Source organism: Pristiophorus japonicus, chromosome 17 (genome assembly GCF_044704955.1).
Source record: "Pristiophorus japonicus isolate sPriJap1 chromosome 17, sPriJap1.hap1, whole genome shotgun sequence".
Classification (NCBI taxonomy): Eukaryota; Metazoa; Chordata; class Chondrichthyes; family Pristiophoridae; genus Pristiophorus; species Pristiophorus japonicus.
In genome coordinates this window covers 119,766,882-119,785,240 of record NC_091993.1, presented here as the reverse complement: position 1 = coordinate 119,785,240, position 18,359 = coordinate 119,766,882, and the positions used below count along the sequence as shown (strand labels likewise).

Genomic DNA, 18,359 nt, shown 5'->3' with positions numbered 1-18,359 from the left:
AGTGCTGAATGGTGGTTGCTCATATTGGAGGAAGGTATACAGTGGTGTTCCCCAAGAGTCAGTACTAGGGTCACTGCTTTTCTTGATATATTAATGACATGGACATGGGTGTACAGGGCACAATTTCAAAATTTGCAGATGACACAAAACTTGGAAGTATAATGAACAGTGAGGAAGATAGTGATAGACTTCAAGAAGACATAGGCTGGTGGAATGGGCAGACACGTGGCAGATGAAATTTAATGCAGAAAAGTGCAAAGTGATACATTTTGGGAGGAAGAACGAGGAGAGGTAACATAAACTAAAGGGTACAACTCTAAAGAACAGAGAGACCTGGGGTATATGTGCACAAATCATTGAAGGTAACAGTGTAGGTTTTGAAAGCGGCTAAAAAAGCATACGGGATCCTGGGCTACATAAAGAGAGGCATAGAGTACAAAACTAAAGAAGTTATGATGAACCTTGAGGTTTGGCCTCAACTGGAATATTGAGCCCAAGTTTCCACATGATTTGCGCCTGATTTTTAGGAGCAACTGGTGGAGAACGGACTATCTTAGAAATCGCAATTCTCCACATTTTTTTTTCTGCAGTTCTAGTCAGATAGAACAGTTCTACTTTGGAACAGAATTTTTTCTTCAAAAGGGGGCGTGTCCGGCCACTGACGCCTGATTTCAAAGTTTCCACAGTGAAAACGTACTCCAAACTAACTTAGAATGGAGCAAGTGAAGATTTTTGTAGAACTGAAAAAACCTGTTCTACACATTAAAAAATCAGGCGCAGGTTACAAATTAGGCGTCCAGAACGAGGTGGGGGCGGGGGGGGGGAAGTCATTAAATTCGACAATAAATCCTTATTTATACTTCTACAAATATTATACAAATAAATCCAACCTGAATAAACATTTATAAGCAAAGAAAAGATTAAATAAACCACCTTCCTACCTGTGTGAAAGTGCTTCAGCCATCGTTCGTTCCCGCGGGGGGGGGGGGGGGGGACCGTTCCGTTCGTTCCCGTGGTGGGGGGGGGGCCGTTCCGTTAGTTTCCGCAGGCGGGGGTGGGGAGGGAAACGGCTGCCTCAACTTTCTGAGGCTTGCTGCAAGAAGCCTCAGTGCTGATGTGCTGATGGCAATGTGCTTTTATTAAAAAATGTTCAAAAATTAAACAACTACAAAGAACTGCAAAAATGGCCGAGTGCCAATGTTTCCTTCACACTGTGCGTGTGCGAACGCTCCAACGCGCACGCACAGCGTTGCTGGCAGGAAAAAAAACTAATTTAAATGGTACCCGCCCCCTCCCACTTACAAAATCGGCGCGAGTGTAGGCTCCACCCCCCCTGGGCGCCGCGCCAGGTAGACAAGGAGCTGCAGGGCGCTCTAGAATAGCGCTTTTTTTTTTAGGCGCGAAAAACGGACGCCCAACTCGGGGGCGCCTGTTTTTTATCGTGTGGAAACTTGGGCCCATTGTGTCAATTTCTGAGCACCTCACTTTAGGAAGGCCTTAGAGAAGGCGCAGAAAAGATTTTCGTGAATGGTTCCAGGGATGAGGGACTTTAATTACGTGGATAGACTGGAGAAGCTGGGATTGTTCTACTTAGAGCAGAGATAGTTGAGAGGAAATTTGATAGAGGTGTTCAAACTCATGAGGGGACGTACAGAGTAGACAGAAAAACTGTTCCCATTGGCAGAAGGGTCGATAACCAGAGAACACAGATTTAAGGTGATTGGCAGAAGAACCAAAGGTGACATGAAGCAAAACTTTTTTACGTAGTGACTGGCTAGGATCTGATATTCACTGCCTGAAAGGGTGTTGGAGGCAGACTCAATTGTGGCTTTCAAAAAGGGATTGGATAAATACCTGAAGGAAAGTTTTTTGCAGGGCTACGGGGAAAGGGCAGGAGAGTGGGATTAGCTGAAGTGCTATTGCAGAGAGCCGGACGGGCCGATTGGTCACCTCCTGTGTTGTAACCATTGTATGGGCCCAAGTTTCCACACGATAAAAAGCGGGCGCCCCTCCGAGCTGGGCGCCCGTTTTTCGCGCCTAAAACGGCGGCGGAAAAAAAACACGCGATTCTGGAGCGCTTTGCAGCTCCTTGTCTGTTTGGCGCGGAGCCTACACTCGCGCCGATTTTGTAAGTGGGAGGGGGCGGGTACCATTTAAATTAGTTTTTTTCCTGCCGGCAACACTGCACGTTGGAGCGTTCGCGCACGCGCAGTTTGAAGGAAACATTGGCACTCGCCCATTCTTGTAGTTCTTTGTCGCTGTTTAATTTTTGAACATTTTTTAATAAAAGCACATTGACATCAGCACTGAGGCTTCTTGCAGCCTTCTCACTGTCTCCTCCCCCCCCCGCCGGCGCGGGAACGAACGGGCGCCTCCTCTCTCTTCCCCCCCCCCCCCCCCCTCCCCCCCGCCCGCGGGAACGAACGGACGCCTCCTCCCCCCCCCCCCCCCCGCGGGAACGAACGGGCGCCTCCTCCTCTTTCCCCCCCCCCCCCACTGCGGGAATGAACGGGTGCCTCAACTTGAGGCTGACTGCAGCATTCTCCCTGGCTGAAGCACTTTCACACAGGTTAGGAAGATGGTTTATTTAATCTTTTCTTTGCTTATAAATGTTTATTCAGGTTGGATTTATTTGTATAATATTTGTAGAAGTATAAATAAGGATTTATTGTAGAATTTAATGACTTCCCTCCCCCCCACCTCGTTCTGGACGCCTAATTTGTAACCTGCGCCTGATTTTTTTAATGTGTAGAACAGGTTTTTTCAGTTCTACAAAAATCTTCACTTGCTCCATTCTAAGTTAGTTTGGAGTACGTTTTCACTGTGGAAACTTTGAAATCAGGCGTCAGTGGCCGGACACGCCCCCTTTTGAAGAAAAAATTTTGTTCCAAAGTAGAACTGTTCTACCTGACTAGAACTGCAGAAAAAAAAATGTGGAGAATTGCGATTTCTAAGATAGTCCATTCTCCACCAGTTGCTCCTAAAAATCAGGCGCAAATCATGTGGAAACTTGGGCCCTATGATTCTATGACTGCTGCTTGTCCGTGGCAGCTGTTTACAGAGCCGAGCATGGCACGGGCGGCTGATCAAACTGCCCGCTCCACCGCTGAGAGCTCACGGCCCCGGGTCCGATTCCCTGTGCCATCACTCAGTCAAATGTGGACGGCCATGAAAGTTGACTGTTTTTTTTATATATATATGTATATATATATATACGCCATTTTACATCGGGAGCCTGGGGCTTAGTCTGATCTTAGTTTCAGACTCCAACATCTGCAGTATTTTGCTTTTGCATTAGTGTGAAATTTGGGATACTGTCTGCTCTGGGAAAATAACTAAGGGAAATTCTAGGGAAATTCATTTTATATTATGTAGAAAGGGAAGTTCACATGGGATGACCTGAGCATCTCTTAAAGGGATGATGTTCTAGTGTTTTTTTCTTTCTTGGCAACCTGGGCCCAGTCATGTTATATGGAGGATGCTCATGCACCAAAAATGAAGACTACCAGCAAAGAAGGTTATCTAACTTCTATTTGCTGGTGTTGAATAGGCTGTCCGTTTAGGTTGGAATGGCCTCCTCATGAAGGTTGTTCATTTATTGCTGTAACCGTGTAGCTTTTTCTTTTTTACAGAAATATCTCCATGAGTCACGTCATCGCCACGCAATGCAGCGAAAGCGTGGAGAAGGCGGGCGCTTTTTTTCTCCCAAGGAGGGTGATGAGATTGTACGTGTTGTTTTCCTATATATAGCTATTAAGAAACAATGGTTTATACTCTCCAGCAATGGTTCTCAAACTTTGCCTGGCCCATCTAATCAAAAGATTCGCAAAGCTTCTTATGCCCCATGAGCTATCTATATTGGTGCTGGTAATAATACTTAAAATATACTTAACCCCTCAGTGTCTGTGATGACCACTTCAGCAGGTAGTGTACTTGCTGTATGTGATTTAGAGTAATTGCTACAGTTCCTAAATTGTAAATCAAACTCAAGGCCTTGACAAAGCTCTCTAGAAGATGTGGTCGTGTGTGCTTTTTTTTTTTAGACCTCTACTTTCTTTTGCATGAAATAACCCTGTGCCAACCAGCACAGAAATAAACTTCCACTTGGAATGTTTAAACTGTATTCATTGAGAATGGGCCAGGTCTCATTCTGCAGTTTTAGAATCTTTGCTGTAAAGGATGAACTGAAGCGTTTAGCTATTACAGGTTGAACCTCCCTTATCCGGAACTCTCGGGACCTGGCCTGTTCCGGATAAGGGATTTTTCCAGACGAGGGATGGTCACGTTAAATTGGATGGTACAGGTACTGAGCAAAGGGATATCGGGGCTGGGAGTGCGGCAGCGAGATCATGAGAGGGGCGCGATGGATTGCAGGGTCAGACCAGCCATTGCAGGAGTCGGCAGCGAGGAAGGACTTCAATTTGTTCATGTCTGAGTGCTGCACATTCGCCACCCGGTGGCCGGGAATGGTTCCGGACAAGGGGTGGTTCCAGATAAGGGAGTTCTGGATAAGGGCGGTTCAACCCATTGGGACACCATAGATTGGGTAATGAAGATTACCATTGCCCATTTATACTGTAGTAGTAGCTATCTGTGGTACAGCCTTTCTTCAAGGTACATAATCACTTGTATGGCCCTTACTCTTCCTTATCAGACCTTCAACTCAGCAAAATATTTAACAATAGATAGAAAAAGAAATAAAAAAGAATCCTATATAAGTCAGTGAAAGATCATTCCTCTATAATTAATGATGTCACAGTCATTGATCACTAGTGTTACTGTCATGATGTGTTAAAAGCAGCTGTGCTTTGCTATAAACAGACACTTGCTCCAAATTTTTCAATTACACATTATTTAAAAATCTATAGTTTAAAGACCCTCCCTAAAATTCAAATTTGTACCAACCTTGTCATCCATTTGATTTCTGTCATTCGTGATTTTATGTAAACAGTGAGTGCTAAAAACATTTCCTGGGAGGGCTGGTTTGGAGGAATTAATAATCCTGCTATTGAAGGAATTGAATTTGCATTCAGTCAACCCTGAATTACCTTAGATTAATTATTTCAATTGAAGTTTATTCAACTCCCATCAACGGCTGGCTTCAGTAACTCCTTCAAGAAGTTAACTCAATGATGCCATCCAGGCTTCTTGTTTTAATCTCACTAGCGAAGCTGCCATGGTGTGGCTGACAATAAACAGGAAGACAGGCTGAAGCAAAGAAGGTTATATCATGTAACACGCATTTTATGTAACGGGTGTGTGTGTAAGGTCGCAAAGTCTGTAAATAGGTGTGTCCTGGGGTTATTTATTCCTGGACTGGAAGGTGCTTCTCCCCAAGGTCAGAAAAATAATGCTTTTCTTGAGTGTGACATTTGTGATATCTGAAGTGCCACAAACACATTACAAAAGTTTTTTTTGTTCAAAAATGATCTAGACATGAGCGGAAGAGAGTGGCAAACAGATTTTCAAGTTAATCATGATTCTTTGTGATTGTATTTTTATGTGAATTGCCATGGTGATGTACTCTAATATTTTCATCCAAGCCTACTTTGAAAAGCTATAATGTAACAGCTCTGGTAATACATCATCTCTAGTCGCCCTGACTTCGGCCTAGACAAAAAAATGAATAGAAATTACATATACTGCCAACCTGAAATAAAAACTTGACAACACTGGAAATGTACAGCAAGGTCCGTCAGCGTCTGAAGCAAAGATAGGTTAACATTTTGGATAGAGTCCCGTCATCAGAATTGGTTATTTTAAGCAATTAAACTTTTTGATACTTTTTTCTTTTTATAAAGGTCATCTCAGTCAGGCTGTGAAAAGGAGTAAGACAGAGAAAAGGTGAGTAAAACAGAACATAAATAGAAGGGAGTGTAGTGAAATATACATAATGGTCGGAAAATGGTGGAGATAGCTAAGTTCTGAAGTCAGAATTTATACTGGCGGGCTCAGCTTGGTTGGAACAGTGTAAGATGACAAGGATAGAAAGTTCAATGAATGGGTGTTGTTGTGGCAAGGCATAGGGAAGTCAGGGTCATACATTCAAACAAGCCGGCAGTGTTGAGCAGAGGAGCCGCTCAATCTACACTTGGCCTCCCCATTACAGAGACTGAAAATGAGCAGCTAATATGGTGTAGAAAAGCAGAATATTATTTAACTGGAGAGAAACTACAGAATGCCGCGGATGTGCTTGTCCTTGTACATGAAACACAAAAAGTGAGCATGCAGGTGCATCAAGTGGAAATCAAATGGAATGTTGGCCTTTATTGCAAGGGGGATGAGGTATAAAAGCAGGGAAGTCCTGCTACAATTGTACAGGGTATTGTTGAGGCCACACCTCGAGTACTGCGTACAGTTTTGGTCTCCTTATTTAAGGAGGGATATACTTGCATTGGAAGCAGTTCAGAGAAGGTTCACTACGTTGATTCCTGAGCTGAAAGGGTTGTCTTATGAGGAAAGGTTGAGCAGGTTGGGCCTATACTCATTGGAGTTTAGAAGAATGAGAGGTGATCTTATTAAAACATGCAAGATTCTGAGGTGGCTTCATAGGGTAGATGCTGAGAGGATGTTTCCCCTCCTGGGGGAATCTAGAAACTAGAGCATAGTTTCAGAATAAGGGGTCGCCCGTTTAAGATGGAGATGAAGAGGAATTTCTTCTCAGAGGGTCGTGAATCTTTGGAATTCTCTACCCCAGAGAGTTGTGGAGACTGAGTCATTGAATATATTTAAGGCAGAGATAGACAGATTTTTGAACTACAGGGGAGTCCAGGGCTATGGGGAGCAGGCAGAAAAGTGGAGTTGAGGCCAAGATAAGAGCAGCCATGATCTTATTGAATGGCGGAGCAGGCTCGAGGAACGCAATGGCCTATTCCTGCCCTATTTCTTATGTTCTTATGAAATGGGAAGTGCAGTCAGTGAATTGTTGCAGGTCAGCATGGGAGCACGAAGCAGCAATAACACAATTGTCAGTGTAACTGAAAAAAAGACCAGGGAGTTGGTCTGACTAGGACTGGAACAAGCAACGTTCCACGTATGCTATAAAAAGAAACCCATAACTGGGGCTGTTGTGGACTTCCAGAATTGACACCTTTATTTTCCGGAATTCAAAGAGAATTTGTTGAGGATATGAACAAGTTCAGCCAAGCATAGGAGATTGGTGGTAGATGGAAACTGGTTGAGATAATTGCTCAAGCTAAATGTTAGTGGCTGGGAGGACAGCCTGTGAGGGATGGACATTTCGAGGGATTGGTCATCAATTGGATCCAGAGAATCTGTCATCGTCAAAATGGAGGAGGACATCAAAAGAGTAAATGGGCAGGGCATTTGCAAGCGAAATTAAGATTTGGTTTAAATTAAATTAACTTTTGGTGAGGATGCAGAGGGTATTTACTAGAATGGTACCAGGCTGGAGAAGCTGGGATTGTTCTCTTTGAGCAGAGAAAGTTGAGGGGAAATTTAATAGAGGTGTTTAAGATTATGAAAGGTTTTGATAACTGTTTACAGTGGCATGAGGGTCGGTAACCAGAGGACACAGATTTAAAATCATTGGCAAAATAACTGGAGCGGAGTCAAGGAGAAACTTTTTACGCAGCGAGTTGTTATGGTCTGGAATACACTGACTGAAAGGGTGGTGGAAGCAGATTCAATAGTAGCTTTCAAAAGTGAATTGGATAAATACTTGAAAGAGAAACATTTGCAGGGCTGTGGGGAAAGAGATGGGGAGTGGGACTAATTGGATAGGGTTCTTTTCAAAGAGCCAGTACAAGCACAATGGGCTGAATGGCCTCTTATGCTGTATGATTTTATAAGATTTTAAAAAAATTTATTCATGGATGTGGCCGTCGCTGGCCAGGCCGGCATTTATTGCCCATCCCTAATTGCCCTTGAGAAGGATGTGGTGAGCTGCCTTCTTGAACCGCTGCAGTCCGTGTGGTGAAGGTGCTCCCACAGTGCTGTTAGGCAGGGAGTTCCAGGATTTTGACCCAGCGACGGTGAAGGAACGGCCGATATATTTGCAAGTCAGGATGGTGTGTGACTTGGAGGGGAAAATGGAGGTGATGGGGCTCCCATGCGCCTGCTACCCTTGGCCCTCTCGGTGGTACAGGTCGTGTGTTTGGGAGGTTTATAAGATAAGAGGATATGAGTTTGGTGGGGAGAAAACTAAAACAATGGTTCTGACAACCGCTTCTGTTTGTGAAATTTGGGTAGAAGGTAGAAAGTGGGAGCATGGATTGGGGAACTAAGAGACTGGAGCAGCATTGGGGAAGATATCCATGTGAAATCAGTTATAGTCTGGGATATAATGGTATGGTGCAGTGATAGGGTTCGGTTTCAGGCGCAGATGGTGAAGAGGAGTCCGATCATTGCTGTTCAGTCTCAGCCACGTCGATGAACTTGTATTTTCACAAATTCTGAAATTTGTGCTTTTATTTTAATTATGCATATTTTAAAAATGTACTTTTTCCAAATGAGGGTTAAAAACCTTTTTTTCCTTATTTCAAAGAGAATTACTTGGTTTTGTTCCTCTAGTGAAACGAGATCAGGTAGCTAATTTTAATGTGTTAAATGTTCTTTCATGGAGCATGTCATTCACTCAGCAGTCTGGCAGCAATATGTACTGTGCAGCTGGTTCAAGTAACTTTGAGCCACTAAATTTGATGGTCTAGAAATGTTTTTTTAATGTAGTTTGTTATGGGTTGATGTCAGATGGAAAAATGACTTCTGATTATTGTCACGTTGAAATAGCTGGCTGCTACACATGAAAGCTGCAAATGATGGGTTCTGATTTCACACAAAACAGACTCCCTATTGTTTCAGCGATGTGCAGGATCATTATAGAATGCTTTAGTTTCTCCATCAATGAAATTACTTTCTTCTTCAAAGGAATTGGGCGTAAATTCTGTAGCCATTTGCTCGGTTCCGATGTGTGCTTAGTGCCGCTGGCTCCCCACACCCAAGTCTTCAGCAGTCGGAGTAAATGCCTAATATTTCATCTGTATATTTCAGTAATAATAAATTGAATTAGTTATTTTAAAATGTCCAAATCTGGTTTAGTGTGTTGGATAGACTGAAGACGTGAGAATCCTACATGAGCCCAGTATGCAGTTTAGCATTTTGAGGGTTAATTGTTAGATCTGGGCAACATTGTGGGTAAAGTCCCTGCCTCGCCGGGTCCATATGAACCCGGGACCCGGGAAGGCCTTGCAAAAGCCGTTTTTTGGCATGCAATGCACATGCGCTGAAAACCAGTTTTTCCGATCTGTCAAGATTCCGCTTGACAGATCCTCCGCATCCCCACAGTAAGGACATTCGCACTGATCAATGGATGTGATTCCATCTGTTAATGAACAACTGTTGATCCAAGAGGAAGTCCAAAATCCAACGAGGAGACCCGCGAGATCTGAGCTTGTCGAAAACCAATACTAATCCCATAGAATAGAGGCGTTCAACCAGGTTTCCGCGGCCCCCTAGGGGTCCGCGAGAAGATTTCAGGGGGTCAGCCAGATGTTTTGTCTCATCAATATACAGGAGAGATACACATCCGTAGTCTCCCCTGTATATTGAGACGACTGGAATAGTCTCAGCTATAAAAACTGTGTATGCACAGCCAATTCAGGTTCTTACTGTTGGACACTTAGACAAGTCCCTTTGCGTATCACTGACTTTTACAACAGTACTTATCTAGGTAATTTTGTTTTGATCCAGCCCTATTCGCTTCCACGTTCCACTCACCGCTTTTAACTGTTAACTGTCGTCAGATACTTCTCAAAACCGCTTTTACTTCAGCATATGGGTTGAGAGCAGAGTATTTGCAGGGGCCAAGAAAGCTTGAAAGTTCCCCACTTCGCCTTTCGGAAGCAGACCAAAGTACCACCAGTGATCTGCAAAGTTCTCTCGGGACCGGCTGCTCAGACATGTGGCCAGTTACCATTCTGAACCCAGATAGATGATTGATCCTGCAAAGGTTTGGGAACCTTTCTCAATTGTGTATAACCAGCCACATCCTCCGCCCATTCATTCTATTTGAGGAAGTCCGGTATCCTAGTCTGCGACTCGAGGACTGCGTCCCTGCTCTTGACTGGACTGCTTCCAAAGTCAGAGTGCACTAGAGATGCAAACATCGACTGACCTGAATAAGGAGAACACAAAAATAAACAAAGTGGCAGCTAGAGATTAATGCACAGTGAGTCACTGCCGCTTACGGTTAGACTGTGTTTTAGCTCCTTGAGTAAGTCACATGAGAAGGCAAACAGGAACTGAATTGTACAGTGGTGTGCGGATACACGTGTCAGAAGCTGGCAAGTGGCTGCAAGGAAACACGTACAAGTGCAGACAGTCTATCCAGTCAACCCTTTCCTTTCCTCTCATGCCGAGTCTCCGTGTGTCGGTGGAAGCTGCTCGCTTGTTTAAAAAGAGCGGTCAATGGAGAGAGTGCACATGCCTCCTGGGGGCTGGGGAAGGAAAGAAAAAGACTTTGTAGTCTCTGGGCTTGCGGCAAGGCCGTAATAATTAGGATCCGCTGTGGCTCTTTCCTTCAATGTCTTCAGTCTGATTTAATAAAATAGCTGACGGCGGTATCACGATTTTCCTTACACCTCAGACTCTGAGCGTTATATTCATGGGCTTATGCTTCTCTGACCGACGGATAGGTCTAGCCTGAGATATCACCGGCTATTTGTGAACATGTTGGGGAGGAGACAAGAGGGGGGGCTGCTTTTGTCACTATAAACGATTTATGACGATGAGGGTCAGGTGGGTAAAGTTGGTCAGGGCCCTGTTTATTTCTACATTTTTCTCATGTGCCATTGTCCTCCGCCATTACTGGTGTTGCTAATTCAAGTTGTTGGCTTTCACTGCCGTGTTGTGGTTTGGTATCGAAATAAGAGCGCAATTCTGTTTCCAAAATGGAGAATATGGACGTGGAATTTTAGCCCAGTGCAACCGAGTGTGCAGAAAATGAGCCTGTAGTGAGCACTGTGCCTGTTGCTCCTGGTTTTATTTCCTATTAAGCAAATGGTTGATGGGGTGGAGCAGACCCTGGGCAGCAAATGGGCACAAAATGTAAATTTAAGTTTAGAAACAGAAAGTATTGGAAATACTCAGCGGGTCAGGCAGCATCTGTAGAGAGAGAAACATAGTTAACGTTTCAGGTCAATGACCTTTTGTCAGATCTGAAAAATTAATTCTGTTTCTCTCTCCACAGATACTGTCTGACCTGCTGAGTGTTTCCAGTATTTTATATTTCAGATTTCCAACATCCGCAGTATTTTGCTTATGTAAATTCAGGGCTTCTTTATTTACTGTAATGGAGCTATTGGTAACTAATTTTTATACAGAAAAAATACTTGTGTTGTGTTGCAGGGAATCCGCGGAATTTTTATAACATGGGAGGGGGCCTCGGAAGCAAAAAGGTTGAGCACCCCTACCATAGAATACGGTAGAGTGCCTTCACCCAATCACTCCATATGATCGGCAAAGTGAAAACAGGATGTATTCTGACTTTAGTCTGCCTGCATCTGATATGGAAAGATATTACTAAGGGAAGGAATTTATATCTACATGACATTTATGGGCTTTTAGCCAAAATCAAACCAGACCTCCATTTTGGGCAAGTTGAATGAAATTGAATGCTGTAAGATGTATTATTAGAGAGTGATTTGAATCTTAATATATAACAGGCCTAAATAGTTACTTCGGGCTGCATTACATCCCAGGGATGGGGAGGTTGACTTATGAAGAAAGGTTGAGTAGGTTGGGCCTCTACTCATTGGAATTCAGAAAAATGAGAGGTGATCTTATCGAAACATATAAGATTATGAGGGAGCTTGACAGGGTAAATGCAGAGAGGATGTTTCCACTGGTGAGGGAGACTAGAACTAGAGGGCATGATCATAGAATAAGGGGCTGCCCATTTAGAACTGAGATGAGGAGAAATTTCTTCTCTCAGAGGGTTGTGAATCTCGAATTCGCTGCCTCAGAGAGCTGTGGAAGCTGGGACATTAAATAAATTTAAGACAGAAATAGAAGTTTCTTAAACGATAAAGGACTAAGGGGTTATGGGGAGCGGGCAGGGAAGTGGAGTTGAGTCCATGATCAGATCAGCCATGATCCTATTGAATGGTGAAGCAGGCTCGAGGGCACTCTGTCCTGGGTGCCGGACTGCTGGCCAAGACTCTCGCGTCCCTGGTGGCCCAATAGCGGCCGCCAAAAGGCCATGCAGAGTGCACAGCGGCCCTCGTTAATGGAAGGGGAGGGGTGTTGTCGCGCATCAGTGCTATGTAGAACATCCGCGTAGCGCTGGACTCCCTGAACCGCCAACCGAGGACTGCCCCCAAAGGAAGTGGAGCGCCGGAGACAGTGCTCCACTTCCTTTGAGAGGAGTACGGCCCAATTTCGTGTCGGGGGGCAGGACTTCCGGGCCGGGCAATAAAAGTCCTGGCCCCGGAAGGTTACCGCTCCCAGTTGGGGCGAGGGGCAATTTTGCCCCCATGGTCTCTGACGGCACCTATCATTAATCCTTTTCAGCAAGATAACCGTGTTTTTTACAAGCACGAATTGTAATAGTAATAGTGCCACAAAATAGCAACACACCCAGCAGACTTCTAAACTAGGTTGGGATCTAAGAGACCAAGGAGAAGAGTCAGAGAGTGGTAGATTAGAATTGGTAAAGCTGATGTTGGCAGCTCTCGATGAAATGAGGGAATACGAGAGGTCCAAAGGGACTCTGGAGGAAGGAGAAGTGGTGGAGGTGTGAGAGAAAGCACAGGAATGAGCTCAGCAGCATGTCAACATTGTAACTTGCTGAGAGTGTAAGGAGATGAAGCTGAGAACAAATCGCCTGGAGCGATAAAGGCGAAGGTCAGAGGATGGTGAAAACCTGGCAGATGGGCATCCGAACAGCAGTGGGGCTAGGACAAACGAGACCAGAAGAAAGTGAAAGGGAAGCGGGAGGAAGAGATTGGCTTGCATCCATTAAGCAACTTTGATAATAAAAATTTTAATTTATTAACAGTGTCAAATGTCAATGTGAAACTGAAGACCAGGGTAGCTCTGATGCAGACAGATGCAATTGCTGTTAGAGAGAGAGATCAAGAGAATGCTTATAACTGCACATGGATCGCATCAGGTGGAAACTGCAGTGGTCAAAGGAACATTGAAAATACCTAAATATCTCGAGTTCCGACAAAGGGTCTTTATCCAAAGCATTAACCCACAATTTATTTTCAGTGCTGACGGGTCTGCTGTATATTTCCAACATTGCCTGACTTTGGCCTCATTAACCTGATCTCTTGTTTCAGATGCATGTTATAAACTTGCAAACACTGTTATTAAAATATGCAGATATCATATGTGAGCGTGCATGCAATGTAAATGAGGGGCAATCCCATCATTTGTTTCTTGAGATTATCTTGCCATCTCTCCCACTCTTAAATGTGTACGGTAAAACGAAAATATTGAAAGTTGTGCAAAGAACATCAATAGTTTATTTTCTTCATCCCTCGAGTTATACCTTTGTGAAAAATGAAAATTCTCTGGCTGTAGCCCTGAGTATATGTTGAAACCAACCCTTAAGGTTGTCAGCTGTGATTTCTGTGATATTTATTTGTACATTTATATCTATTCAACAGCCTGAATGATTTCTGGGTAGGCTAGAGAAAAAAACAAAAAAGGTAAAGTATTATTCTGTTACATTTTCAGAGTGATGTGGAATACTACGTTCACCCTGTACTCTGACATTCTACTCAACACATTCTCCTACAGTGCAGTTTCAGTAGAGATACGATTGACACATCTCTGTTTCTGCACACACTTGACCTTGTTAAAGCCATTAAACACCAAAGTTTTACCTCCTTGACCACAGAAAAATCACCAAATTGACAATACTGTCGTACAATCTTGTTTAACCTGGGACTCTTATCTGGAATCCACAATAATCTTAACTGCTCATTGGCCCATGGTTTGGAGCAGTACATAAGGCACTTGGTAAACACAAAAGTTTCACTCTGACTCTAGTGCTCTGATCTGGAAACAAAGCGATTTTGGCAAGTGCTCCTTTTCTTGATAAACCAATCAGTTTATCATGGAACGTGCACTGAACAATACAAGAAGTCCAAGCCCCCTCTGGTCCCCTTGCTTCTTCAGTTAGTGGCTCTGTTTCTGCTGCTGGTCTTTCTTGGTCTTGATTGTTGCCGTCTGATCGCTATCCCTGGTCGCTTCCTCAGCTCGATGCCAAAAGAAATTGAACAACAGTAGCAGCATTTCTAGGGACTCTACACACAAGATAAGGATAAGGGGTAAGCCATTTAGGACTGAGATGAGGAGAAACTTCTTCACCCAGAGAGTTGTTAACCTGTGGAATTCTCTACCGCAGAAAGTAGTTGATGCCAGTTCATTGGATATATTCAAGAGGGAGTTAGATATGGCCTTACGGCTAAAGGGATCAAGGGGGATGGAGAGAAAGCAGGAAAGGGGTACTGAGGTGAATGATCAGCCATGATCTTATTGATTGGTGGTGCAGACTCAAAGGGCTGAATGACCTACTCCTGCACCTATTTTCTATGTTTCCAAGACAAACGAGGCAAAATACTGCAGATGTTGGAAATCTAAAAGCAGAAACAGCTCAGTGGGTCTGACAGCATCTTCGGAGTAACAGAAGTCATTCAGTCGGCATTTCAGGTAACCGGTCCTTCAGTCCCAAGGGTTTTGTACCTGAACCATTGACCGACTTCGATTTCTTCACAGGTGCTTCCTCACCTGAGTACTTCCAGCTATTTCTGTTCTTTGTTTTCACACGTACGGCAGGAGTTTCAGTTTAGAAACATAGAAAATAGGTGCAAGAGTAGGCTTCCGACCCTTCAAGCCTGCACCACCATTCAATAAGATCATGGATGATCATTCCTTCAGTAACCCGTTCCTGCTTTCTCTCCATATCCCTTGATCCCTTTAGCCGCAAGGGCCATATCTAACTCCCTCTTGAATATATCCAATGAACTGGCATCAACAACTCTCTGCGGTAGGGAATTCCATAGGTTCACAACTCTCTGAGTGAAGAAGTTTCTCCTCATCTCAGTCCTAAATGGCTTACCCCTTATCCTAAGACTATGTCCCCTGGTTCTGGACTTCCCCAACATCGGGAACATTCTTCCTGCATCTAACCTGTCCAGTCCCGTCAGAATTTTATGTTTCTATGAGATCCCCTCTCATCCTTCTAAAGTCCAGTGAATACAGGCCCAGTCGATCCAGTCCCTCCTCGTATGTCAGTCCTGCCATCCCAGGAATCAGTCTGGTGAACCTCCGCTGCACTCCCTCAATAGCAAGAACATCCTTCCTCAGATTAGGAGACCAAAACTGAACACAATATTCCAGGTGAGGCCTCACCAAGGCCCTGTACAACTGCAGTAAGACCTCCCTGCTCCTATACTCAAATCCCCTTTTCGATGAAGGCCAACATACCATTTGCCTTCTTCACCGCCTGCTGTACCTGCAAGCCAATCTTCAATGACTGATGAATCATGACACCCAGGTCTCGCTGCACCTCCCCTTTTCCTAATCTGCCGCCATTCAGATAATATTCTGCCTTCGTGTTTTTGCCCCAAAGTGGATAACCTCACATTTATCCATATTATACTGCATCAGCCATGTATTTGCCCACTTGCCTAACCAGTCCAAATCATCCTGCAGTCTCTTAGCATCCTCCTCACAGCTCTCACCGCCACCCAGTTTAGTGTCATCTGCAAACTTGGAGATATTACACTCAATTCCATCATCCAAATCATTAATGTATATTGTAAAGAGCTGGGGTCCCAGCACTGAGCCCTACAGCACCCCACTAGTCACCGCCTGCCATTCTGAAAAGGACCCGTTAATCCCGACTCTCTGCTTCCTGTCTGCCAACTAGTTCTCTAGCCACGTCAGTACATTACCCCCAATACCATGTGCTTTGATTTTGCACACCAATCTCTTGTGTGGGACCATGTCAAAAGCCTTTTGAAAGTCCAAATACACCACATCCACTGGTTCTCCCCTATCTACTCTGCTAGTTACATCCTCAAAAAATTCCAGAAGGTTTGTCAAGCATGATTTTCCCCTTCATAAATCCATGCTGACTTGGACCTATCCTATCACTGCTTTCCAAATGTGCTGCTATTTCATCCTTAATGATTTATTCCAACATTTTCCCCACTACTGATGTCAGGCTAACTGGTCTATAATTACCCGTTTTCTCTCCCTCCTTTTTTAAAAAGTGGTGTTACATTAGCTACCCTCCAGTCCATAGGAACTGATCCAGAGTCGATAGACTGTTGGAAAATTATCACCAATGCATCCACTATTTCTAGGGCCACTGGGATGTAGACTATCAGGCCCTGGGGATTTATCGGCCTTCAATCCTGTCAATTTCCCCAACACAATTTCCCGCCTAATAAGGATATCCTTCAGTTCCTCCTTCTCACTAGACCTTCGGTCCCCTAGTACATCGGGAAGGTTATTTGTGTCTTCCTTTGTGAAGACAGAACCAAAGTACTTGTTCAATTGGTCTGCCATTTCTTTGCTCCCCATTATAAATTCACCCGAATTCGACTGCAAGTCTTTACTAATCCTTTTCTCTTCACATATCTATAGAAGTTTTTGCAGTCATTTTTTATGTTTCCGGCAAGCTTCCTCTCGTACTCTATTTTCCCCTTAATTAAACCCTTTGTCCTCCTCTGCTGTATTCTAAATTTCTCCCAGTCCTCCGGCTTGCTTTTTCTGGCTAATTTGTATGCCTCTTCCTTGGATTTAACACTATCCTAATTTCCCTTGTTAGCCACAGTTGAGCCACCTTCCTGGTTTTATTTTTACACCAGACAGGGATGTACAATTGCTGAAATTCATCCATGTGATCTTTAAAGGTTTGCCATTGCCTATCCACCGTCAACCCTTTAATTAGCATTTGCCAGTCTCATCTAGCCAATTCGCGCCTCATACCATCAAAGTTACCTTTCCTTAAGTTCAGGACCCTAGTTTCTGAATTAACTTTGTCACTCTCCATCTTAATAAAGAATTCTACCATATTATGGTCACTCTTCCCCAAGGGGCCTCGCACAACAAGATTGCTAATTAGTCCCTTCTCATTACACATCACCCAGTCTAGGATGGCCAGCTCTCTGGTTGGTTCCTCGACATATTGGTCTAGAAAACCATCCCTAATACACTCCAGTTCTGTCAGTGTAAACAACCGGGTTGTATTTATATGTGCAGCATTGTATCAGCCAGCTTGAATATGTTGTTCTGACCGTCATTAATCCAGCAGATTTTGTGGTATTGGATTGATTGGGATTAGTGAGGCAAAACTAAATAATGAGAGACTATATAATCACAGCAGTCGGCAGCATCATGAAACACTGATGAAGTATTTGTAAGTGGTGGAAATCCTTCAGAGTTTTTTGTTCATTGAGAAGCCAAGATTAAAAGTTAGTACAATAGTACGAGATGCCACCAAGGTTGAATCGATTTCAAAGAGAACAGGCGAATGAAACAGTAATTGGGCGATGCCACACTTTGGTTTTAAAAGCCTGAAGATTGTAGGCAGGAGGGAGAGATTTAGGGAGCCAAGTAATTGGAGTTTTGAATGAGTTAGAATGTGACAAGTCTTGATTGTAACAGTTAATAGTTGGGAGGAGGAAATGGGTGTAGGACGGCACCGTAGGAGACACGAGAGGAAAGCTCAGAGCCGGGCCATAGTGGCATTGATGAAATAAATGGGAAACAGGAAAGGTTGAGACAAAGTTTGGAGGCTAGAGGTGAGAGAGGGATCAGCTATCAGATAACAAGCAGTGTTAAAGCTTCCCTGGGTATGGAAATATTCAGATCCTGGGCTGACTTGGGTTTGATAGAGAGCTAAGAGTTCCTCAGGGAGAGGCAAAAGTGTTTGGCATGAAAAGGAAATCTGGGCTTCTTGGAGGAAGCTGTAGAAATGATGGAGATTTGTTCATTCTATTTAAGATCAGAGGAGAATGGCCAAGAAGGACTAAGGATGGAGACATGGGTAAAAGGTAATGGCTATTGGTTAGATTTGCAAGAAACATGAAAAAGACGAAGGGGAGATTTTTGCTGTTGTGTTGGAGGGCATGGAAGAGATTCGGACATTGTACTGCATGAGGAATGGAGGTTGTGTTCAGCGAGGAGCTGAAATCAAAAAAGCTGATTAATATAGAATAGGTGTACAATGTTTGATGTGGAGCAGGATATTAGTATGAAAAGGACCAGAGTGTAAGAGAGGATAAAGTTCTGAGCAACCCCTGAGTTAATGGAAAATGTCAGCCGATCCACAATCTACAGATAGTGTTATACCAGAGACATTAAGATAAATTTGAGAG

General features: G+C 43.9%; 1 protein-coding gene across 4 annotated transcripts in view; it reads left to right on the top strand.

The window, feature by feature from the left end:
• LOC139228067 (nuclear transcription factor Y subunit alpha-like) overlaps positions 1-13,697 on the top strand; it is a 62,001-nt gene extending 48,304 nt beyond the window's left edge. For 2 of the 4 annotated variants that reach the window (XM_070859228.1, XM_070859229.1), the window contains exons 8-10: positions 3,633-3,725; positions 5,802-5,844; positions 13,632-13,690. In XM_070859228.1, the coding sequence (XP_070715329.1) occupies positions 3,633-3,725; positions 5,802-5,822 (114 nt within the window). In that variant the 3' untranslated portion in view covers positions 5,823-5,844; positions 13,632-13,690. Of the gene's footprint in view, positions 1-3,632; positions 3,726-5,801; positions 5,845-13,631 lie in introns of all 4 variants that reach the window. The other 2 variants (XM_070859231.1, XM_070859230.1) reach the window with 2 other exon arrangements.
• Positions 13,698-18,359: the final 4,662 nt, after the last annotated feature.